Genomic DNA, 25,583 nt, shown 5'->3' on the forward strand with positions numbered 1-25,583 from the left:
TCTTACAAGAACACATAATAAAACTGCTTCACTGCAGAGTCTGACCAGAATCTTTCACAAGAAGACTTGTTTGTTTCTTACACTCCCATTCAACTTCTTTTACAAGAGATGCCATTCCCAAACCATTGTTTCATCACCCTGCTGCACACTTGACACAAACAAAAGATTCCCCAGCACTGCCAGGGCTGTTCGCCTGTCTTTCTCGCCTGCATTTATGGAATTTATTCAGGCCTGGATACTACCCTGTAACATTTTTCCAGACGCCTCCCGACCAGCCCAGGAAACAAAGTCGCAGGACGCCGCCACGCCCTCCCTCACAGGGGCACCAAATGGCCGCGGGCTCTAGGCGCCAACGCCATCCCTCGCCTGCTTGTTCTCGCCTGCAGATTCGTCACCGGGAGACTGCGCTGCTGCTTCTCCCGGCCGGTCCGCTGCCTGCACACTGCCCACGGCCAAACCGCTGCCCAGCGGGGCGACGGCTCCCCCCAGCAGGGCAGGATGCGGGTTTGTCTCTTTGTGAAAAGTGCTGACAGGAATGTGAAGGCGGATACTTTCCCGACTTCAAAGGCATTGCGTCCCACACGATGCCTCAGGAGCACTGGCAATCCCCGCACCAGGAGGGGCGGCCCCTCCTTCCCGGTGATGGTGGGGCCACACCCTGCGCGTAGCGCCCAGGTCGCCTTTACCCTCTACGTCCTATAGTTTAGCCATCACCCTTCCCAACTTCCGCTGTCCTTGGAGAGTCGGCCGGATAGGAGTTCTAGGACGATCAGGGTAGGCAAACTGCTTTCCCCTTAAAAACGGCGGCGGCGGCGTGGTGTCGAAAGTGCGGAGCAGAGGGTGCAGGTTCTGTCCTCGCTGCTTCCCTGCTGTGCTAGGGAATAAAGGGAGCGTGGCTGGCGCTGAAGTGGGTGAGTTGAGGTTGAAGTGTTTGCCTGTACTGGCCCGGTAGCTGGGGGGAGAGCGGACCCTGTGGCTCAGTTACCTAGCTGGAGAGGGGGTGCGGGTGTAGGCCCCGGTCCTGGCCCTGGCCTCCTTTCCATTAGCGACCGTTGAGGTGGAGGGTGACTGTGTCCATCACAGGCGGCTTCGGTTGGGCAAGGGTCTGCCGCGCACGGGGAGCGAGGCGGTGTGTATGTGTCTCTGCTGGGGACCAACGATGCTAGAGCGTCCTCCACTGCCCCCCACCCGCCTCTGGGCGCGCTCCCCATTCAAGCTCCTAGCTGAAGAGTTCGAGTGACCCCGAAGCGAAGTACAATATTAATCGCGAATTTAAAACTGCAACTGCAGTGGAATTATTTGAAGAGAAAGGCCGAAAAATGTATTACCTATTATAGTGCATTTTCCATACGCACTGATGGGCTGATTGCTAAAAGGTTAAGCATGTTCAACATCCCGTGGCCTGTGGTGCTGCTGCTGTTGTCTTCAGGGATTATTTTTTTTGTACCTTGATACGATTTAGTTTGGTCACTTATCCAGTAGTACCAGTTTTCTGAAAGTTGGTGTAAAATAATGGAGTATATTCATTTTATTTCTTGGGGGGGGGGGGGGGGGGGGAATCCTTAAAACCAGTAATACAAAGAAGACAACCCAAGTGTTAACTTCACAGCTACTTAAAGCCAGATTCCTTGGAAAGTATGTTCATTTTTCAAAGAGGTAACACCTTAGTTTTTAGAAACTCTTTTGCCTTCATTTCAAACTTGGCAGACTTTTCAGTAAGTGATTGTAACTATAATAAAGTTTTGAATATTTGGGGAAGCAAAGTCGTAGTACTTGATAGCATGATATTCTTTTGTCTTTCAGAAGTCCAAATATAATGTCAGGTGGCTGAAAATTTGCCTATCAAAATGTCAAGTAAGTTTTCAGATTTTTCTTCCTTTAATTTGATGTATTACAGATCTGGTTCAGCGGATCCTGTTTGTGAGATAATCCTATTATTCTTTATATTACAAGGAATTATATGTAGTCATTTCTGACAAAACTCTTGGCCTTAAATCTTGCTGTGGCTCATTTCTGGCATAATTTTTTTTTCATAGGAAATGCAAATATCACCTCATCTCCCAAATCCTGTTTGACTGCATATTTGCATACCTTCTCTTTAATTGATGTGAATATGAATGGATTTCATGTTCTTATGCCTAAATAAAAGGCTAGCAATGTAGCAATCATGTGGTCTTAAGATATTTTTTCCTTTCTCTTATGTTCTTTGCTTTATGGTTTGCAGTGGCAAAATGCAAAGTCTTTGAGAGTAGGATTTCTGTCTTATTTTTGTAAATTGCCTAAAATTGTTTGTCACAGCACATCCCTTGTAAAGAAATTGTTCAAATTTACAAGAAAAAAATGTTTACATTTATGTCTTAACAGAAAGGCCATCTTATGCCCTACCTCCTACCCCAGCTCCTGCAACTGTAAGTATAACATAGAGCTGTTAATATAGCCTTTAATTACTTACCAGAGCAATAATTTTGCAGTTGCATCACCTTCCTGTATTGGAAACACAAACTGGTTGTATTTTGTTATTAATATGATACACAATGTTTAAATTAATCTCATGATTTTAAAGTAGTTTGTAAAAGAGAAGCTGAATAAACTTGTTTGACCTTTAAGGCTAGATCCTACAGCTTAATTTTCTGTAAGCAGTCAGTTGGTCTGAAATGATTCACAGTAGGTTGCCATAGTATACTGGAATATTGTCGTGGTTTGGCCCAGCTAGCACAGCAGCACCAGGACAGTCTCTCGTTCGGTGCCCCCATTCACCCCCACCCTTGTTAGGATGGCAGAGGCCCCAGCAAAATGGGAGTAAAAAGATAAGCAAGATTGTTGTGGATTAAGACAAGGGCAGGGAGGGCTCGCTGCCAATTACGGTTCTGGGCAAAACAGACTCCAGTACTCGACTTAGAGAGGAAAGTAGGAAAGTTTATTCTCCAAGAAACAGAACGGAATAAAAGCAAAAAGGGAGTAGGATGATGAGAAGATTACAACCAGCACTTTAAGATCTCCCTCCCCCATCCCTCCTTTCTTCCCAGGCCCACCTCACTGCTCCCAATATCTCTACCTCCTCCCTCCTCAACAGCTCAGGGGGGCAGGGAATTGGGGATGTGGTCATCCTCTCACAGATGGGCTCTGCCACTTCTCTCTTCTCAGATGAGGACAACTCCTGGCATTCTTCCCCTGCTCCAACACAGGGTTCCTCCCCCAGGACACAGTCCTTAACGAACTTCTCTGGTGTGGGTTGTTCCCAACAGCTGCGGCTTCTGCAGATACAGGGTCCCTCACACGGGACACAGTCCTTGGTGAATATCTCTGGTGTGGATTCTTTGCCATGGTTGCAGTTTCTGCAGATACAGGGTCCCTCTCTCGGGACAAGGCCTCTTCTGGGCATAAGTTTAATGAGCTGCTTTGTTGTGGGTCTCTCCCCACAGTTACAGCTGTGGATATTAGGTCCCTTCCTAGGGACATGGCCTGCTCTGGCCATAGGTAGTGATTTTCTTCTTTAAAACTATGTCTCGGGGTCTGCAGTGAAGTGGTTGGGTCCCCCCCCCCACAGGACATGGCCTCCTCCGGCCATAATCACTGTCCCTGGCTCAGGGTCTTTAAAGAAATTAAAATAAATCAGCTTCACCAGTTCTCTCCATAGAATGCAGGGGATTCTCTGCTCCAGCACACCTCCTCCTCTTTCCATACTGACCTTGGAGTCCGCATGGTTGTTTCTCTCACTGTTTCTACTCCTTGCACCACCACCAGCCAGAAGAAGAAAAGGGGCAGAAGATGCAGGAAGAAACCTCCTCTTCTGGCTTCTTAAAAAGTGATTGTGGAGGCGTCTAATTGGCTCAGCCCCAGAAGTAGGTCTGTCTCTGAGCTGTGGAGAGCTGTGAGCAACTTTTTACAGGAACCATCTTTACAGCCCCTTCCCCCTTACCAGAAAAGGCTGTCATGTCAAATCATGACAAATATTTAAGAACAAACTGATATATTTGATACTAAAACTTCCCACTTGTGCCCAAATCATGGGTAAACATGCATTTTTCTTCATGTTTCATTTATACCTGCCTGATTTTCAGTGTACTGTAGGAGTATGCAAAATTCTGTTATATTGAGTCAGAATAATGAAGCACTCACAATGCCATCCTTATACAAATTTTTTGAAATCACTAGTGTTTTGGAGTCAAACAAGAAATATTTTATTTTCTAGTACAGCAGTATGAAATGACACTGAGGAAAACACTGATGGTAGCTTTGAATTGTGTCCAGTGGAATTCATGTATGTGTGAAAAGGTACTGAAATACCAGTATGCTGTGGTCAGGAAAGCTTTTGAAAGCAAATGCACCTCTTCTGTAGTGTTCATGTCCAAATAGCTTGCATTTTAGGAGTAATGTGTTCACAGGAGAAAATACAAATACTTTGTACAGAAGAACAACCAAAGATGCTACAGTGAAGTTTCTTGATTTTGTTTTTTTGTTGGTTTGTTTTTGTTTTTTTTTCCAAAGAGAATTTGAGAGCTATTATTCAGTAGAGTGCCCCTGACCTCGGCATCTGGGATGAGAACTGCAGGATGGGCTTTAGATGAAATGTGATCCTTCAAGTTTATTGTGCCATACTTTACATTTAAAAAGAGGCTTGAAAAATTATACATTGTATAAGTTATGTTCTTATAAACTTATATAAATAAAACTTTATTTGCATAATTTGTTCAGAGTTTTCATTTTACACACCACTTAAATATCTCTGTGCCAGTATCAGAAAAAACATGACAGCATGATTCTATGATTCGCTCTTACTGGATTCCTGCATTGAGACCTGTGCATATATATCTATGATTCCTTTGGGATGCAGCATGGACACAGATGGTGTCAAATGGTGAATATTGATGTGGTACATTGTTTAGTCAAGTTAGAAGTCTTTGGAAGAGTACATGAAACGTTTCAAAACTGCAACTAGTGATGTGTGTTAGTGGTCCTTCAAGCATTTTCTGGTTTATTCATAGTTTATGCAGTCCTTGAGGTGATAGTTTGTGCTCTGTTAAGTCATAACAGTAGACATATAACCTTGCTTGTTCTTCCACAGCCAGTTCCAGTTACTTCAGTCAACAAAATACCAGTAGTTCTCACAAGTGCAATATTACAGCTGAAGTAAAAACTCTCCATGTAATGCAAGGTAGTTCCCTTGTAACATTTAAATCCTGTCTTGCAGAAATAAGACTTAAGCAGACGGAGATTACAAGTGTCATCTGATTTTATTGAAGAGATGTAGTTCAACATATTCAAAACGTATTCTGTGGTTATGGTAATACAGAAAACTGGAGTAAAATGGTGTCTTATGAAAAAATGAATGTGTAAGTCATGATTACAGGCATACAGATTGAGTAAATGTCAACTGTTGTGACGGAGCTTTAAAAGTTTGGCAATAAAATATATGTTTGTAGGCTGACTGTTAAAGGATAAATTTACTCTGTACCTTTAGAAATAAACTAACCACAGTGTGTCTACATGTACTTGAAAACTTAACAATATAGTTTATCTCCTAGTCCCTAGATGAGGGGACTGAGGGTACCCTCAGCAAGTTCCCTGATGACACCTAACTGGGAGATCTGGCTGATTCCCCAAAAAGCTGTGCTGCCATTCAGGGGGATCTTGACTGGCTTGAGAGTTGGGCGGAGAGAAACCTCATGAGGTTCAACAAGGACAAGTGCAGAGTCCTGCATCTGGGAAGGAACAACCCCGTGCACCAGTCCAGGCTGGGGGTTGAACTGCTGGAGAGCAGCTCTGCAGAGAGAGACCTGAGAGTCCTGATTGATAATAAAGTAAACATGAGCCAGCAATGTACCCTCATGGCCAAGAAGGCCAATGGCATCCTGGGATGCATCAAGAAGAGTGTGGCCAGCAGGTCAAGGGAGGTTCTTCTCCCTCTCTACTCTGCCCTGGTGAGACCTCATCTGGAGTCCTGTGTCCAGTTCTGTCCTCCTCAGCTCAAGAAGGACAGAGAACTTCTGGAGAGTCCAGCGCAGGGCCACCAAGATGATCAGGGGACTGGAACATCTTTTATATGAGGAAAGGCTGTGGGAACTGGGGCTATTTAGTCTGGAGACTGAGGGGAGATCTTATTAACATTTACAGATATCTAAATGGTGAGTGACAGGAGGTTGGGGCTTCCCTTTTTTCTATTGTAGCTAGAACAGGACAAGGGGTAATGGGATGAAACTGGAACACAAAAAATTCCATTTAAACATAAGAAAAAACTATTTCACTGTGAGGGTGATGGAGCAGTGGAACAGGCTGCCCAGAGGGGTTGTAGAGTCTCCTTCCTTGGAGGTCTAAAACCCGCCTGGACGCATTCCTATGCGATCTGATCTAGATGAATCTGCTTCTGCAGGGGGGTTGGACTAGAAGATCTCTAAAGGTCCCTTCCAACCCCTACCATTCTATTATTCTATGACTGCATGAATAACCCTTAAATGTCTAGAAACATGACAGGAGTCATGAATCCTAATAGAATTATTGGACCACCACATTCAGGACTTAATCACAATTGCTATTAAATAGTGAACCCTTTTTTTTTTTTTTCTTTTACAAGAAAATTTGATTGGGAAGTGGGAGATCATGGAAAAAGGCAGGAGAAACGTGTATGTGAGGAGGGAAATACAGTGAACCTTCTGATACTTGACTATATGTAGATGATGAGTAAGAAGAAATTAGGTTTTTCTCTACGTTACTGAGGTAGAAAGAAATCTATCTACTATCAAGAATGAAGATGTATTGATTAACTCCTTAAATTGTTTTGGATTCAGTGATCTGTTAATTTTTTAACCTGTAGGTCTTACTGCAGTGGTTTCTTAGCTCTGCCAGTCTGCAGCCTATGTCATAATAGGAGGGTATCTATGAATAGTCATCTTCCAGCTTTCTGATCCCAGTTCACCAAAATATCTAAATTTTGCAAACCACCAGGGATGCCTTCACATACTGGTAGTCGTGCACAGATGGTGCTTTGAGAGATTTTCTTTTACCTGTTTACTGATAGTATAATGTTTGTTGGAAAGGCAGAATGATGGGAAGAAAAGCAGGCAGGGATTTTCATTTATATAGTAAATGTGTTCATACTGGGGATTTCTGCCCCATTACTGTATGCTGTGTTGCTTTGTAAGCTTAATATAAGAGTCTATCTGAATTACTTGGTGACATATCATAGAATGGTAGGGTTGGAAGGGACCTCCAGAGATCATTTAGTCCAACCCCCCTGCAGAAGCAGGGTCACCTAGATCAGGTTGCATAGGAACATGTCCAGGCGGGTCCTGAAGACCTCCAAGGAAGGAGACTCCACAACCCCTCTGGGCAGCCTGTTCCACTGCTCCATCACCCTCACAGTGAAATATTTTTTTCTTATATTTAAGTGGAACTTTTTGTGTTCCAGCTTCATCCTATTACCCCTTGTCCTGTTACTAGCTACTATAGAAAAAAGGGATGTCCCAACCTCCTGACACCCACCATATAGATATTTATAAATGTTAATAAGATCTCCCCTCAATCTCCTCTTCTACAGACTGAACAGCCCCAGTTCCCACAGCCTTTCCTCATATGAAAGACGTTCCATACCCCCAATCATCTTGGTGGCCCTGCGCTGGACTCTCTCCAGAAGTTCTCTGTCCCTCTTCAGCTGAGGAGCCCAGAACTGGACACAGGACTCCAGATGAGGCCTCACCAGGGCAGAGTAGAGAGAACCTCCCTTGACCTGCTGGCCACACTCTTGATGCATCCCAGGATGCCATTGGCCTTCTTGGCCACGAGGACACATTACTGGCTCATGTTTAGCTTATTATCAATCAGGACTCCCAAGTCTCTCTGCAGAGCTGCTCTCCAGCAGTTCAACCCCCAGCCTGTACTGGTGCATGGGGTTGTTCCTTCCCAGATGCAGGACTATGCACTTGTCCTTGTTGAACCTCATGAGGTTCTTCCCTGCCCAACTCTCAAGCCAGTCGAGATCCTGCTGAATGGCGGCACAGCTTTTTGGGGAATCAACCAGTCCTCCCAGTTTGGTGTCATCAGCGAACTTGCTGAGGGTACGCTCTGTCCCCTCATCCAGGTGGTTGATGAAGATGTTGAACAAGACTGGCCCCAAAACCAATCCCCGTGGAACTCCACTGGCCACAGGCCTCCAACTCGATTCTGTGCCATTGATCACCACCCTCTGGGTTCTCTCATTCAGCCAGCTCTCGATCCACCGCACTTTCCACTCATCCAAGCCACTCTGCTTGAGCTGTCTGATGAGGATGTTGTGGGAGACAGTGTCAAAAGCCTTGCTGAAGTCAAGGTAGATGACATCCACTGCTCTCCCCTCATCTAGCCAGCTGGTTTTCTCATATCGGGTTGGTCAAACAGGATTTCCCCTTGGTGAATCCATGTTGATACCCCTGATAACCATCTTTTCCTTCATATGTTCAGTGATAACATTCAGGATGAGTTGTTCCATCACCTTTCCAGGGATGAAGGTGAGGCTGACCAGCCTGTAGTTTCCTGGGTTGTTCTTCCTGCCCTTTTTGAAGACTGGAGTGATATTGGCCTTTCTCCAGTCCTCAGGCACCTCGTCTGTCCTCCATGATTGTTCAAAAATGCTGGAGAGAGGCTTAGCAATCACATCAGCCAGCTCCCTCAGCACTCTTGGATGCCTCTCGTCAGGACCCATTGACTTATGAGCCTTAAGCTTGGCCAACAAGTCTTTAACCTCTTCCTCTTCTACCCAGGGCAAGTCCTCTGCTGTCCTGGCCATCCTGTTATCCTTGCTGAACTGGGCTTCCCGAGGGTCGGCCTTGGCTGTAAAGACTGAAGCAAATAAGGCATTCAGTACTTCGGCATTCTCTGCTTTCTCAGACACCAGGGCACCCTCTGTGTTTAGCAGCAGGCCCACATCCCCCCTCGACATCCTTCTGCTGCTGATTCACTTGAAAAATGCCTTATTACTGTCCTTAACTTCCCCGACTAAATTTAATTCTAGAAGGGATCTAGCCTTCCTAGTTGCACCCCTGCATGCCCTGGCAATGTTCCTATATTCTTCCCAAGAAGCCAGTCCCTGTTTCCACCTCTCATAGATGGCTGCTTTCAGCCTGAGTTGTCCCAGCAGATCCTTGCTCATCCATGGAGGCCTCCTACCTCCTTTTCCTCCTTTCTTGCGCATTGGGACACACTGATCGTGGGCTTGGAGGAAGTGGTGCTTGAAGATTGACCAGCTCTCATGGGCACTTCTGTCTTCTAGAATCATATCCCATGAGATCCATCCAAGCAGATCTTTGAAGAGGCCAATGTCGACTCGCCTGAAATCCAGGGTCACGGTCCTGCTTTGTGTCCTGTCTCTTCCATACAGGATCTTGAACTCTACCATCTCGTGGTCACTGCAGCCAAAGTTGCCTCCAACCTTCACATCTCCAACCAGGCCCTCCTTATTCGTCAGTACTAGGTCCAGCAGCACACCCCTCCTTGTTGATTCCTCGATCACCTGTGATAGGAAATTGTCATCAACAATCTGTGCGAACCTCCTGGACTGCGTGTGCTTGGCTGTGTGGCTATCCCAGCAAATATCAGGGTGGTTGAAGTCCCCCATGAGGACCAGGGATTGTGATTGTGAGGCAGCTCTCAGCTGTTCGTAGAAGGCCTCATCCACATCCTCCTCCTGATCAGGTGGCCTATAGCAAACTCCTACAACAATATCACCTGCCTTGCCCATTTTTGCCCATAAGCACTCTATCGATTCCTCATCCCCACCCAGGCACAGTTCAGTACACATTAATTGCTCCTTCACTTAGAGAGCAACTCCACCTCCACACCTTGTCAGTCTGTCTTTCCTGAACAATACATAGCCCTCCATGGTGGTGCTCCAGTCATGGCAGCTGTCCCACCATGTTTCTGTGACCACAATGAGGTCGTAGCCCCGCATCCGCACCCACATCTCCAATTCCTCCTGCTTATTCCCCAGGCTGCATGCATTGGTGTAGAATCAACGCAGGGGCTTACTCAAACACACAGGTTTCCCTGGATGGATGCAGGAGGATCCTTCCCTGTTTGGCTTCTTCTCAGGGTGGTCAGCCTTCTGCATCTCAGCACAGTGTTCAGATGAAGGGTACTTATCATTGCATTCTCTGTCCTGCCCTGTTTCCCAGCTAGAGGGGACAGCTTGTTCTATTTTGCTTCTCCACCCCCCAAGTCCCTTAGTTGGCTTATGTTGGAAAACTTTATTAGCCATGAGATGGATATATAGTATACTTGTTTAAATGAGCTACACTTTATAGAAATAAATTCACCAACTTCAGACAGAAATTTGTAGTTACATATTTGCTTAAAACTCCTGTTTCCATCGTAACTAACTCCATACTGGAGTTAGTTTTGTGTGTTGAAATGATACCGACTGCTACACCTCATTGACTTGCTTAAATTCTGGTTGCTTTTGCATGACATATTGCAGTTCATTTTCATTTCTGTGTTTTCCTCATTTGAACTCATTTCTCAGTCATGTTTTTGTCTCATTTGTTTCCATCAGCAAATGCCCAGCACACCAGGGTTTGTGGGATACAATCCATACAGCCATCTGGCCTACAACAACTACAGGCTGGGAGGGAACCCAGGTACCAACAGCCGGGTCACGGTAGGAGAATCAACTATTACATCATCCAGCAAACAACAGGAATCGACCAGAAATGGCTTTAGAGTTAGATTCTTCTGAGTCTTGGCTGCTGCCACTCCTGTATAAAAACAAAAAAAAAACCAAACCCCACTTCTCATTCTTATTCCCCACCTCTATCCCTCTTCCCTTTCACTCTGAAACCTTTTGCAAGAAAATGGGCTTCTCAGCAGAGAAAAAAAAAATGTGGTAATGGTGTATGATGCAGAACTCCAAAAAGACAGACTTTGTGGTCTTCAGAGACCACCACATCCTTAGGGAAAAGTTCTATGGTGTGGGTACAAATTTTTGGAAGGAGGGAATTGCTCATTTTATGGAGGTTTATTGGCACAAAAATAAGGAAGAAAGTTTTGCAAATGAGATAGTAGATAGCAGCTGCATCATACTGTTGAGTCATGCAAGAGATGCAAGCCTTTATGTGTTTTTTCCATTCTTAGTCTGGTAATAACTACAAAGTCCCAAGTTCAGATTTTTTTTTTTTTTCAACAAAAGTGTGATGAGAATAAAATAGAATCCTTTCAGGTCTTATATACTCTGTCAGTGTGTGGAAAATGGATGTTAGATTGATTTTTTTGTGGAGTAAACAAAGCGAGATGGAGTCAAGTAATGAGAAGGGTGACAGCTTCTTTCAAATATAAATAAAGTCCTGAGCACTGAATGCAGTTAGGAAATGAAAATAGACTATGGAAGTGTCACACTTTCATAACTAACATAAGAAATAGAGAAAATCCTTGATTTTAAAGTTTCTGTAATTCTTATAACTTCAAGGTTTTTCTTGTAAAACTTTCTACCTCAAAACATCTGGTTAGTTTGGAATGTGATAGAGAAATTTTTCAAGCAACAAATATATGGTGCTTTTAATAAAGTGTACTCTTATGCCTCTCATATAAACCTTTCAAACTTCATCTATGAAGTTCATCTGGTTTGTTAAAACATTTATAGAAAAGACCTTCCCTACAAGCTGGATCTTAACAGAACATACTGTCTGAACATAGACTTTTTTCCTTATACAAGAATAAGTTAGGTTCTGTCTGAGAACTTTCATTGTTTCTGTATGTCATAAGTATATGCAGCCTTCTCTGCCATGCATAAATTAATATATGTATGGTGTCTTTAAATTCCAGTTAATTTAAAAGCATTAAACAATTTCCATTAATGTTTTTCAAACCCATGTGTATGTGTATAGCTGTATACATTTTGGAAATGCATATACCTCATGTACATTATTTATACACAATTCTGTATGCATTGTTTCATAGAGCTCTATAAATTCAGCAAAACATAATAGCAAGAGGAAAAATTTGAAAGCTGAATACTAAACATGAACCTTCTTGCCCAAATACAAGTATTTACTATCTAAGGCCTTAGCCCTGAAACTGCTTTATATTTTTACAAAAACACTCTCACTTGTGTAAGTGCTTGTGTAAGATAGGGTCTGTAAATGGTGCTTCACTATTTTAGGAGAAAACCCTGTCAGGGATGTTGTAGCTTGAGGGGACTAGAGGGGATGCAGCAGCTTTCCATCAGCAAGAGTTTAGTGCTCCATGTCCTCTTGTGTAGTGTGAGCAATGTGCTTGACAGTGTCCAAACTTAAAGGAAGATTAGAGCACAGAAGGATATTAAGGTTAATTTGGAGAATTAAGTATAGTTTGGCTACAAATAATGCACACATTTACAGATCAGTTGCATAGGATTGTTTTCTTTTTTTACAATTAATGGTTTAATTGCCTCCAAATTACCACTGACACATTTTGCAGACAAATAATGAAATGAAAATGTCTCTATGATCTTAAACTTTCTCCTTTATCTTTTTTCATCTGTATAATAGCCACATTAAATTTGTCATAACAGGTAAAATAAATTGCTCATCAGAAGTGAGAAAAACAACCTGCTGGGATTGATGTTTCCATGTGAATTTCTAAGCTGTGTATTTCAGTTTTAAGAATATGGAGCCCTTTTGAAGATTTATCTCAGTAAACTTGCAGAGAAAAGGACAAATTTAAATTGGAAAAATATTACTGTGAGGACCAACTGTATTTAGTACCTGATTTTTTTTTTATGATGTTGCTTGCTTCTCTGTGTGGGTGTATATGATTTGTGTTAACTGCACGAGTGTTTTCCAGAATGAGTGTGTATAGAAACTGTTCAGTGATCACATTAACAAATGGATTTATCCGATTGTCTTATAGGCTTCATCTGGTATTACCATTCCAAAGCCCCCCAAACCCCCAGACAAGCCCCTGATGCCCTACATGAGGTACAGCCGGAAGGTGGGTATACAGTGCTAAACAAGTAGTAATAAAAAGTTAGTGTTAGTATGTGCTAAGAATTAATTGCTTTGATCTTAGTTTCCAGCTTCTAAACTTTTTTATTTCTAACAGCCTGCACATTATTTTAAGGAAATTGTAAAGTACAGATGCATTGCCCTTCAGAATAAAGGCAGCAGTAGTCTGTTCATACAGTTGCCAATTTCTGGGGGGAAAAGTTTTGTCTAAAATGATAATTACTACCACTGTCTCTGCTCACAAGGCTCCACCCTGCCACATTCTGAAGTTCCTGTGACTTACTGACAGAACTTTTTTTTTATAAATGAAGTATTCTTTGTGGTATACTGGACTTGATACAGCGCTGTAGCTGGACTGAAGAGTAGCAGTGAGTGGACTTTGCATGTTCTCCTTCACCAACCTAGCCTGTGGCAATGTTTGCTTTGCTATTCTGTGAACTGTTTGACAGAAAGTAGGAGAGAGACTTTTCACAAGAGTCTGAAATCTGATTGGGCATGGGGAGGGCATGTCTGAAGTGGGTGAGCCAGAAGGAATTTCTTCTACTTCTGGTAAAGGATCTTTACCAGCATGTCTGTCTTAGGCAAAAAAAAAATCAACAACAACAACAACAAAAAGTCAAGTGGCACAGCAAGTAATAACACTGGCAGCTCTCCTTTTTGATTTGTTGTTTTTTTTCCCCTATAAAGTTAAAAACTTTTTTTCATGGAGTTAGAATTTGTTGGAACTCAGATTGATCAGCAAGACTGAAAAATATTTTGTAGTATTACATTCTGATCTGAAAAGCTCAGTGCTCTTTATCATAATCTACTGCTGGATGTGTTTACTCAGTAGCTTTTTTTTTTTCCCCAGGGATGCAGCGATGTGCATTTAAGAAGAGAATTAAGAGGTTTAAATGCAATATTCTCATGAAAACAAAGCCATTTCAGCAATTGCCTGTTTCAGTAAATGGCTTCCTGCTGACTTCCTGCCCCAGAGAATAATTGAGATAGTTTAGCCAGACTCATTCCTAACTTAATCCTGTTTTTCATGGTGATTCCAGAAAGAACATTGCAATGACAATATAAAATGTTTAATTTGGAAGTATTTAGATATCATTAGTAAAGCTCCACCTGTTTCTGTTAAGGTCTGGGACCAAGTGAAGGCATCCAATCCTGATTTGAAGTTATGGGAAATTGGCAAGATTATTGGAGGAATGTGGCGAGATCTCACTGATGAAGAGAAGCAAGAGTATTTGAATGAATATGAAGCTGAAAAGGTAAATGGAAGAAATGGGATGTTTCTTACAGCTGATTCTTCTAGGAACTGATCTGAGAAGAAAACTTCATCTTACCCATGCAGTGGTGTATGAGACGTTCATGAGACCCCTCTATGTAACTTAAGTGGAAGTATGTCCTGACATGTCTTATAGATTTTTGGTTTTTTAAGTAACTGTACATCAACTGTGACTGGTCAATTTTTAGACCTAATTCAAAATGAAGTATTTATAATTGAGTGTTGATTTTAACTGTTTAATGAATGGATTTAATTGTACAACATCAGTATTGGAAAGACTGTCTCAACACCAAAATCTTCTTTCAAAACTGGTGCTCTGCAACTACTTCTGTTGTCATGAACATGTTCATAAAAGACTTACAGTCACATAGGGTTTAGTTTTCATGGTGTAATCTGGTGTAACTCCTCACTGTGGCATAGTGTTTTGTTTCTTCATAGAAAAATGCTAACACTCCGGATTTTCTTGTGATTTTGCTTTGTTTTTATTGCTCTTAATGACATAAAGTTGACAACTGCCTCATGTCTTAAGTTGGTAAGTGCTGAGGACCTCTACAAGACTGCTACTGTGATCCTAAAGTACAAAGGGAAAATGGTCCAGCTGCCGTGTTGTGCTTAAACCTGGTAGGCATCTGAGGCTGTGTGTAACCTGGTCAAATCTAAGCTGATTTTATTCCAAGCCAATTGAAAAGTATTTCAAAGCTGGATGCTCTTAGTTGGAAAAAAAAAAAAAAGAAATTCTATTTTTTAACTTGGCAATGATGTTTAGATTGTAAGCTCCTTGAGGTAGGGGCCATCTAATTTAGATTTTTACACTGCCAAGGTAGAAGGATTCCAGTCATAATCATAAACAAAACAAGATGTTAGATACTTTTAATGATATTGTAGATTATATATAATTTTTTATTGGAAATATTGGAAATATTTTCATTGGAAAATCACTGTACAAATTTAGACTTGGCAAATTTGAAAAGTGATATTAAAGAAACATTTGAAAGGGAAAAATATGTCAAAGAAGGTGAAAATAGTGATGCAGTCCTGCTACCAGGAGGAGACAGTAGTCTAGCTGTAACATTCTGTATCATTCCAGTGCAGAGATGGATCAAAGAATGGAAAAATCTTGTTATTTTGAAAACTGATTCATGACATATTGAAATAAGGAAAGAAAAGAAAAAAGTTAGAACTCCAGAGAATTACTGAGAATATTTTAACTCATTTTTTTAAAATCTTAGCAGAGTTCATCTGATCACAAATGCCTTGTCTGAGGCATTTGATTCTTAAATCTCAAAAACCAAAGTTATCGTTAAGACTTCTCAGGTATTAAAACTGAAATATGCCTAAAAGCCCAGCTAGTGTTTTTAAAACATGAAGGACTATAGAAGAAGTTCTAATTTGTAAAAAGAAAGGTCGAGAGAATATGGTCACTTGTACATCAGCCAGAGGATCCAGAATAGCTTTGTCTGTGACCACGATTTGGGTTATGCAGACTGCAGTTATGACAAGTCTGAAATCATCCAATGGTGCAATCAAACAATATTGGTCACGTTTCAGATAGAGTACAATGAGTCCATGAAGACCTACCATAACTCTCCTGCATACCTTGCCTACATCAATGCAAAAAGTCGTGCTGAGGCTGCTCTGGAAGAAGAGAGCCGACAGAGGCAGTCACGCATGGAGAAGGGTGAACCTTACATGAGCATACAGCCAGCAGAAGACCCAGATGGTAAGCATGCATTTGTATGCATGTCCAATGAGACAGTTTAATTACAGGACAACGACTAGTGTACAACTTTTGCAAGGCTTAATGTGACTTCCTTTCTCTTTGGGTACCTTTAATACTGATTTTAATTCTCACGTTTTATTTCATACTGCGAACAGTTGCAAAAACTCAGGTGGGCAAGCTAGTGGCAAAAAGTTCTTCCAACTCTTCTTAATTATGTGTGAAGTAGTGCTTACATTCAAAACAAATAAGTCTGATTAAAACTCTGTAATAGCTTTAATATATGCATTATAAAAGGCTCAGAGGCCTGATTTAATCCAACTTGAATGGAATTTTGCATTTCGTTACCAGAAGCTCATAATTCTGACAGACAGAGCTCTGGTACAGTGACGAACACCTGAACTTTGAAGGCATTCAACAACTGTCATTTGAAAATGTTTAGAAAATAAGTTAACAAGTTGATGAGACATTTCAGAAAGTTTATTTGACTTCAAGGAAGCACACTTCACCCAGTGGGAAAACTCCAACTCAGTCACCTCATGTCTACTTTTAAATTCATAACTAAATACTTGTTGAAACCTGAGGGTGAAAAATGTACAGTTACACCTTTTTTTTTTTTTTTCCCCTTGTAAAAGCATACCCTTGAGAAAAAGCTCATGACAAATAGCACTTTTCCCAGTGTGAGGTAACTGCAGAATTTATGTAATTATATTTAGTTGGGATTTTGGGACATCAAATTCTGCTCTCTGCTACCTGGGCCCAATGAACTCAGCCAGGACCAGCTGCACTAGGCCCCGAGTTGCATCTGTTCATATCTGAGACAAAACAGCAAGTTATTTTCTGTGACAGAAATATTGCTTCTGTCCCATCCTGCATGTCACTGGGATCAAGAACTTTTAGCATCAAATAAATCTAATAAAGAGGACAGTGGCACAACTTGGAGACAAATTTGCTTCCTACTTCTTTGTCTTAAGCAGCTCTGTTAGCCTTCCCACCATTTTTTTATCAGATCCCTCAATGAGAAGTGTTATCACTTTAAAATAAAGGAGATGGAATCTTGGATTAGAGTTACCTTCTTTGGTAATATTTTATGGCTTGATAGGTTAGGATTCTCCTTAAGATTTGACCTCTTCAAAGACCTGCTTGGAGGGATCTCATAGGATAAGATCCTAGATGGTAGAAGTGCCCAAGAGAGCTGGATGATCTTCAAGTGTCACTTCCTCCAAGCCAGGACCAGTGTGTCCCCACATGTAGGAAAGCAGGAAAAGGAGGCAGGAGGCCTCCATGGATGAACTTGGGGAGAAAACAGCCATCTATGAGAGGTGGAAACAGGGCCTGACCTCTTGGGAAGAGTATAGGAACATTGCCGGAGCATGTAGGAGTGCAACTAGGAAGACTAAAGCCCTTTTAAATTAAACCTGGCCAGCAAAGTAAAGGGTTTTTTCAGGTACATCAGCAGCAAAAGGAAGATTAGAGGGAATGTGGGCCTGCTACTAAACACAGACTGTGCCTTGGTGACCGAGGATGCAGAGAAGGCTGAACTACTGAATGTCTTCTTTGCTTCAGTCTTTACAGCCAAGACCGGCCCTCGGGAAGCCCAGTCCAGCAAGAATAGGATGGCCTGGACAACAAAGGACTTGCCCAGGGTAGAAGAGGAAGAGGTTAAAGACTTGTTGGCCAAGCTTAAGGCTTATGAGTCAATGGGTCCTGAAGGGATGCATCCAAGAGTGCTGAGGGAGCTGGCTGATGTGATTGCTAAGCCTCTCTCCAGCATTTTTGAACAATCATGGAGGACAGACGAGGTGCCTGAGGACTGGAGAAAGGCCAATGTCACTCCAATCTTCAAAAAGGGCAGGAAGGACAACCCAGGAAACTACAGGTCAGTCCCCCTCACCTCCATCCCTGGAAAGGTGATGGAACAACTCATCCTGAATGTTATCACTGAACATATGAAGGAAAAGATGATTGTCGGGGGGAGTCAACATGGCTTCACCAAGGGGAAATCCTGTTTAGCCAACCTGATAGCCTTCTATGAGTGCATAACCAGCTGGCTAGATGAGGGGAGAGCAGCAGATGTCATCTCCCCTGACTTCAGCAAGATTTTTGACACTGTCTCCCATAACATCCTCATCAGAAAGCTCAGGCAGTGTGGCTTGGATGAGTGGAAAGTGAGGTGGATCGAGAGCTGACTGAATGACAGGGCCCAGAGGGTGGTGATCAATGGCACAGAATCGAGTTGGAGGCCTGTGACTAGTGGAGTTCCACAGGGCCCAGTCTTGTTCAACATCTTCATCAATGACCTGGATGAGGGAACAGAGTGTACCCTCAGCAAGTTCCCTGATCTGAGTCCTGATTGACAGTAAACTAACCATGACCCAGCAATGTGCACTCATAGCCAAGAAGGCCAATGGCATCTTGGGATGCATGAAGAAGAGTGTGGCCAGCAGATGGAGGGAGGTTCTTCTCCCACTCTACTCTGCCCTGGTGAGGCCTCATCTGGAGTACTGTGTCCAGTTTTGGACTCCCCAGCTCAAGAGTAACAGAGAACATCTGGAGAGAGTCCAGCATAGAGCCACCAAGATTATCAGGGGACCTATCTTCCTTATGAGGAAAGGCTGCGGGAACTGGGGCTGTTTAGTCTGGAGGAGACTGAGGGGGGATCTTATTAAAATTTACTAATATCTAAATGGTGAGTGTCAGGAGATTGGGACATCCCTTTTTTCTGTTGTATCTAGGAACAGGACAAGAGGTAATGGGATAAAGCTGGAACATAAAAAGTTCCACTTAAACATAAGAAAAAACTGTTTCACTTTGAGGGTGACGGAGCAGTGGCACAGACTGCCCAGTGTGGAGGGTCCTTCCGTGGAGGTCTTCAAAACCCACCTGGACACGTTCCTATGCAACCTAATCTAGGTGGACCTGCTTCAACATGGGGATTGGACTAGATGATCTCTAAAGGTCCAATCCCTACCATTCTATGATTTGATGTGGGGTAATTGTCCACACATTGGAGATCTGTGACTTCACTTTTTCAGATTGTACTTCAATTTGATGTTGGGTTCACGATATCTGCAATACTGTTCCAATACTGCCTCTTCTAGATCAGACGCAAGTGTTTGTCCAAGATATCTGAAATACAAGAACTCGAGAATCTGATATCAACAAAGGATGTAAAATAAGAGAAGTTGAGGTACAGAACCATATGGCATTCTCAGGGCTTACTCTGTGAATCTTCACATACAGACTAATAGGTCGCAGTCCCATCGTGCAATCTGCAGATATAAATGATTCCATTTCCCCTATAGTTTCTGTGTATGCTGTGCTTTCATCAGTAAACCAGGCATCTTTGTGCTCTTCTGTGAACTTGTCATAAGGGAATGCCTTCTCCTCAGGAGATACAGGGATATCTCCAAGGCAGTGAGTATAGGCATAAAAGTTCTACAATACCCTAAACATCCCCAAAAAGGTCTGTAACTGTTTCACTGCAGTTTGTACAGGAAATCTCTGGACTGTTTGCTGTACCTTATTTGGTATTTCTCTAATTTGTCCATGCCAAAATAATCCCCAAATTTGTACAGCAATATTACAGCTCCGTATTTTCTTTGGATTAATTGTATTTTCTTTGGATTAATTATCCAGCCTTGGTCTTGTAAACAGGCTGTCACTGATTCAGCAGCCATTTCAATTTCTTATATTGAATCTGACATAATCAATAGATCATCAATATAATGGTAAACAGTGACAGTACCAGACCATAGTGCTACATCAGCTGCTATCATTTTGTGGCAAATGGAGGGACTGTGTTTGTATCCCTGAGGCAATATCTGGGACATATATTGCTTTTGCTGTCATGTAAAGGCAAACCGATCTTGGCTTTCTGAAACAATTATAGAAAAGACAGGATTATCAACATCTATCACCATGTTCCAAGGCTTTACATTTCTGCTGATTTTTTTTCTCTAAGAGTTACTGTGTATTCAATTCTGTATATACCTACAGTCATTCTCCATGTGCCATCTGGTTTTTGGACAGGCCAAATAGAGTGGTTAAAAGCAGTGACAGTTTCCCTAACAATTCCTGATTCTTGAGGTACCTGAATGGTTTGGGAAATTTCTTCCTCTGTCCCTGGAATACAATATTGATTTACAGTTACCGCCTTGGTAGGCACGGACAACACAACTGGATCCCACTTTGGGAATCCATGCAGGACAGTTAGAGATCAAATGGCAAATGCTGCCTGGGAAGCCCCAAGAAAAAAGAAAAAAAAAGTGACCATTTAAAGTCTCAACCATGTGTCCTGCCAACACATCAGTACTCCAAACACACTCCTTAATCGGAGCAGTTAACACCATAGCAGTAAATGGCATAGCATTTCATAGAATCATAGAATGGTAGGGGTTGGAAGGGACCTCCAGAGATCATCTAGTCCAACCCCCCTCAGAAGCAGGATCACCTACATTGGGTCGCATAGGAACATGTCCAGGTGGGTCTTGAAGACCTCCAAGGAAGGAGACTCCACAACCCCTCTGGGCAGCCTGTTCCACTGCTCCGTCACCCTCACAGTGAAATAGTTTTTTCTTATATTTAAGTGGAACTTTTTGTGTTCCAGCTTCATCCCATTACCCCTTGTCCTGTTGCTAGCTGCTATAGAAAAAGGGATGTCCCTAATTCCTGACACCTACCTTTTAGATATTTGTAAATGTTAATAAGATCTCCATATAATATATAATATATTATATATATATAAAATAAGATTTCCTATTGCTTCTGCAGGGGGGTTGGACTAGATGATCTCTAAAGATCTGTTCCAACCCCTACCATTCTGTGATTCTATTATTTCTATGACTTGTTGGAGAGTAGTCTCCATTAGGAAATCTTTATGTATAATGAATTCAACTTCTGGACTTTTACACATCCCTCTGGAACATAATTCATACTTGTTGCTTAACTGATTTTAAAACTCAACTAAATATGAATTATACTTACAGGAGTTTATTTTGAGTTTGTTTGCTCACCAATACTAAAAAATAAATATTATTGACCTGAAATATTCTTGGGTCTTTGTAGTTGCACATCAAACGAGACAGTTTAGTTCCTGTTAGGCTTCCTTTAATTTCTTGTCTCTGCAAGAAGCATATAAGGAGACCAGCACTTGACCGATATGCTTCTGTAGTTTTGCTCCTGAAGTTTTTTTTTCCTAGTAACTGTTCTTTAGAGAACTGCATTTAATAAAAAGAATAAATAATTGAATACTCTTAATAGATTACTGTGATTTTTCAGTGATGTGTAAACATGTATCACTGCTTCATGCTTTCATTCCTCAGTTTTTCCAAAAACTAAGTCTTTGATCTGTACTACAAAGCTTATTTATAGAGGAGTCACTCTCCTGTTGCAGTTTTGCACTGGATTTTGTTCTGGAACAAGATTAATCAGAAATGTTTTTTAATTTAATGTATTAATAGTATCTCTGGAAATGTGGAAAGTAACACAGTGAATAAGTAGGTCAATCCAATGTGGGAAATCCATGTGAAATCATAGCTCTTACAGCTATTTCAAGGCAATAATGGTGCTCCATCCTCATAGTGCCTTTTTCTGATGACCACTGACCAAAATAAACCCCCTAACACCAGTCACTGTCATGCTAACAAATGCAGTCCATCAAGTGATGTGGGTACAGTGGCATTGGACTTGACACTTCTTTTGTGGCATTCAAGCAGTTGCACTGAAACATCTTGTTTCAGATTACGATGATGGCTTTTCCATGAAGCACACAGCCACGGCCCGTTTCCAGAGAAACCACCGGCTCATCAGCGAGATCCTGAGCGAGAGTGTGGTACCTGATGTCCGCTCTGTTGTCACAACAGCTCGAATGCAAGTTCTGAAACGCCAGGTTCAGTCCTTAATGGTTCATCAGGTAAAGATCAATTATATGAAAGCAGCTAAAATGTAATGGTGTCAGGCTGGACTCCAAGTCTCAGATCATTTGATCATCTACATGACTATTCTTGTTGGGTGTCAATGTTCTGTACTCTTGAAGAGCTAATCTCTGGGGCTTCTGGGGAGTTGCAAGACATGAGACTTCACCTTCTCTGCTGTTTTGTTATTGAGAATCACGTTAAACTATTTAAAATGTGGATGTCAGGAGGATGAGGCACCACTTTTTTCTGTTGTCACCAGTGACAGAACAAGGGGTAATGAACATAAGCTGGAACACAAACAGTTCCACTTAAACATAAGGAAAAATTTCTTTCCTCTAAGGGTGAGGGAGCCCTGGTACAGGCTGCTCAGGGAGAGTCTGAAATCTTCATCTCTGGAGGTGTTCCTGTGTGACATGATCTAGGGGAACCTGCTTTAGCAGGGGGATTGGACTGGATGATCTCTAGAGTTCTCTTCCAACCTCTACCATTCTGTGATTCTGTGAACTATTAACTCCATAGCTCTTCATATTACACATCACCCTTCTGTAGGTAGTGTAAGTCTTCTGTTCAGTAGGTACTGGTAGAGTTGTGGCTTTTGGGGAGCTTATGACTCATAATCTTGTTTGTAACTATTCTTAATTACAGTAAATCCTCCTTGTAACATTTTCTTATTGAAAGTTAAATGCATGCAAAGTCATACAACATCTAGTGAGGTCACACTTGCACATTTCACCTACCTTTGGGCATATGCCTATATTTTGCAAACATCCATGTTGACAAAAGAACCCTGTCAGTGTACATGTAGGCAAAGAAAGCAGCCCAGAATTATAGAGAGATTTGGTGCCTTTTTTTTAATTAACAAAAGAAGATTTGGAGTGTGGAGGGGGCCGTATCTCTCCTTTCCTTTGATTTTTCTGCCTTAGAGAATGTAATTGATGTGGTATGTGTGGATATGTACCTGTGGGGTGTGTAATATGAAAGATTTTATGCTGGAAGATTCACATCAAGTATATATGGCTTTTCATTTATAATACATCTATCCAGTCCTGACTTACTGCACAGACCCAGTTAGTGCTCATCATTTTCAATATGAACCTCTTAGCTATTGGATCAAGGAAGGCATAAGGATGATGTATATTATATGGGTATATTTTAAAATATTGCTCTACATGTTTTTGTATGTAGCTTTAAATGTCCAGTTCTTCAGCTGACTGCACAATAAAGTTCTTACCACTTGTTTCATTCCCAGCGTAAACTAGAAGCTGAGCTGCTGCAGATTGAAGAGCGTCACCAGGAAAAGAAGAGGAAGTTTTTGGAAAGCACAGAATCCTTTAACAATGAGCTTAAAAGGGTACAACTCTCACTTTTCTTCACTTAACTCTGAGGAATCTGCCAGTTACCTGTTTATACAAGTGCTCTACATGCTTCGGCCCAGCTCTGTGTTATGTGTCATTACACCAGCGATGACGGCAGTGTCTTGGTGTAGGGTGGCAGCACACAGTATTTGCAGCATTTCATGCACTTTAAGTGGTGACATTCAGCCTGTACAGTTTAGAAGTGCCTTCAGGCTTGACAGGCTGAGTTCACTAGAGAGCAGCTGAAGGAAGGTAGACTGAAGCCACTATGGAGAATGTGCTGCTCTGTCCTTGGCAGCATCCAAATAACAAGATTTCAGTTGTTTATTTATCCCCTTTTTTGTTGTTTTCAGTACACTTGTATCTCCCTCCCTGGTCAATGATGTTTTTAATACAAACTTATCAAATCAAAATCATTATGCTTCATGTAGAAATACTGAACTCATCATTGTGTTTTACTGATGTTTTGTTTTCCAGTCTGAGGTAATAAAAGCAGCTTTCCTTTCTTTTTTTTTTTTAAACTGCTAGTTATGCAGTTTGAAGGTGGAAGTGGATATGGAAAAAATTGCAGCTGAAATTGCTCAAGCTGAGGAACAGGCTCGCAAGAGGCAGGAGGAAAGGGAAAAAGAAGCTGCTGAGCAAGCTGAGTGCAGTGAAAATAATGCAGCAGCTGAGGAAGAACAGGCAGCTAACAAGATAGAGGAGAAGAAAGAAGAGGAGAGTGCTCCAATGGAGACAGGTAACTGCATTTGAAGACCAGCTTCAGGATCCCTGAAGGATCAGTATTAAAGTATCTCTGTAGAGGGCTGGCTTAGCCAGGAGTGCCCTGTAGACTTGCTGTTAATAGGAAAGAAGGCTTCAGAAGAGCCACATTCCAAATAGTGAACTTCAGCTTGGTGAGCAGAAGTGTTTGCGTTCTTTTTATTAAATTGCTCCTTTTTAAAAGGGGAGGGGGTAAGATCCCACACAGCTCTACAAAATGTTTTCTGTGTAACGTATCCAAGGGGGAAAACATGCTTTCTAAACCTAACTCACCTTTTAGACATTGATTAGCCAGGAGCAACTGAGTGCTCTTGTCCCAGTGTCAGCATCTAGCAGGCAAGACAAAACATCTCTTTTTTTCTTTCCATCCTGCCTTTACAAGGTGATTTGCCAGCTTTTTTTGTATTCTGTACAATGACATTAGAAAACAGGACTGTATTTAAAGTATCTCAGTGAGTCACTGCTATAATGATGTAAGAGAAAAGGAACCAAGGAGTTTGAATCCTAGTTCTGGTTTAACAAGGTACTTTGCTTTCACATGGCCAGACTTCTGAGGTCAGGCTGTGTGTCAGGTCCATGTACCTCCTGAGCACAGAGAGGTCTTTCAGAGCTGTGCCTGTTACTGCACGTTCTAACTGACAGGAATAATCATGGGTTCTGTTTCTTCTTAAATTCTAATGGCACAAATAAATGAATTGACATGTAAATGACACTGAGAAATATCTTATTTACAGAAGAGCCTCGCCCAGAAGAGAGCACAGAAAACCAGCAGAATGGTGAAGAAGGAACATCTACCCCAGATGATAAGGAGAGTGGCCAAGAAGGGGTTGATAGCACCGTGGAGGACGGAACCAGTGATAGCAACACTGGCTCAGAGAGCAACAGTGCGACAGTTGAAGAGCCTCCTGCAGAGCCCATCACTGAGGATGCTGAGAAGAAAGAATAAATATTGACTCATTTTGTGTGTCTCTTTTGAATGAAGTACTGTTTTGATTTCAAACTCTACTGCGTGGCTTTTCTATCTTCCCTGCCTGCATCTCTTGTCTCCAGAGGCTAACGGGGTTTAGTAACCTATGGTCAGCGCAGCAGCTTCAGGGGGCCTTTAGAGGCAAAAGCTATTTCAAAACAAACAGAAAAGGAAATCTCATGTGTCTAAACAGCTGTTACAATGTAGAGAGGTACTGCCTATTCCTTGGGGGTTCTCCCCTCAAAGATAGTGTTGGGGTTCATATTAGAGACTTCTCTCTTTCATTTAGTTCATGGCCATAGTGAAAATGTAGTCTTTCTGAAAGGTCTTTGTTCATTTGTGGCTGTGCAGAGGTGCAGCCCCACTCTGCTGGGGACCCCCTGACCTGCCCTTCCCGAGGAACCTGCTCGGCCACACATGCGCAGCTTGTGCAGCACAGCCTTTGTGCCAGGAGGCCGAGAAATTAGGTTAATAGCACTGGCTTGGGAGAGAGGCTGGAAAGTAACTGAGGCACCCTAAAGTTGATATTGGTGTTAAGCAAAGGCACAAAAGGCACTGGGTATAACAGGGTGTTCCATTCAGCTAACAAAACCAACCACTCCCTCAGCAGCCCAGCTTTCAGCTGGTGTGTGTGCTGCTCCAGAACA

At 42.2% G+C, this 25,583-nt stretch overlaps 1 protein-coding gene across 2 annotated transcripts; it reads left to right on the plus strand.

The window, feature by feature from the left end:
• Positions 1-587: 587 nt before the first annotated feature.
• Positions 588-25,227, plus strand: LOC133628523 (SWI/SNF-related matrix-associated actin-dependent regulator of chromatin subfamily E member 1-like). 2 transcript variants are annotated; one of them, XM_062016803.1, is made up of 11 exons: positions 588-911; positions 1,804-1,854; positions 2,365-2,408; positions 10,520-10,624; positions 12,850-12,930; positions 14,069-14,200; positions 15,766-15,937; positions 21,676-21,848; positions 23,102-23,203; positions 23,736-23,946; positions 24,704-25,227. In XM_062016803.1, exons 2-11 carry the CDS (start codon positions 1,848-1,850, stop codon positions 24,913-24,915), a joined length of 1,239 nt encoding a protein of 412 aa, XP_061872787.1. In that variant the 5' UTR covers positions 588-911; positions 1,804-1,847; the 3' UTR covers positions 24,916-25,227. The 2 variants fall into 2 exon arrangements, with proteins under 2 accessions (XP_061872787.1, XP_061872789.1); XM_062016805.1 differs by having other exon boundaries at positions 588-774.
• Positions 25,228-25,583: the final 356 nt, after the last annotated feature.

The sequence above is a fragment of the Colius striatus genome, chromosome W, assembly GCF_028858725.1.
Source record: "Colius striatus isolate bColStr4 chromosome W, bColStr4.1.hap1, whole genome shotgun sequence".
Lineage (NCBI taxonomy): Eukaryota > Metazoa > Chordata > Aves > Coliiformes > Coliidae > Colius > Colius striatus.

What these genes read in the sequence shown, in the direction of transcription:
- LOC133628523 (XM_062016803.1), top strand. An exon ending in GCCAGCAGAAGACCCAGATG is followed by an intron (nt 15,938 to 21,675) that starts GTAAGCATGCAT and finishes ATCTTGTTTCAG; the next exon opens with ATTACGATGATGGCTTTTCC. An exon ending in TTAACAATGAGCTTAAAAGG is followed by an intron (nt 23,204 to 23,735) that starts GTACAACTCTCA and finishes TTAAACTGCTAG; the next exon opens with TTATGCAGTTTGAAGGTGGA.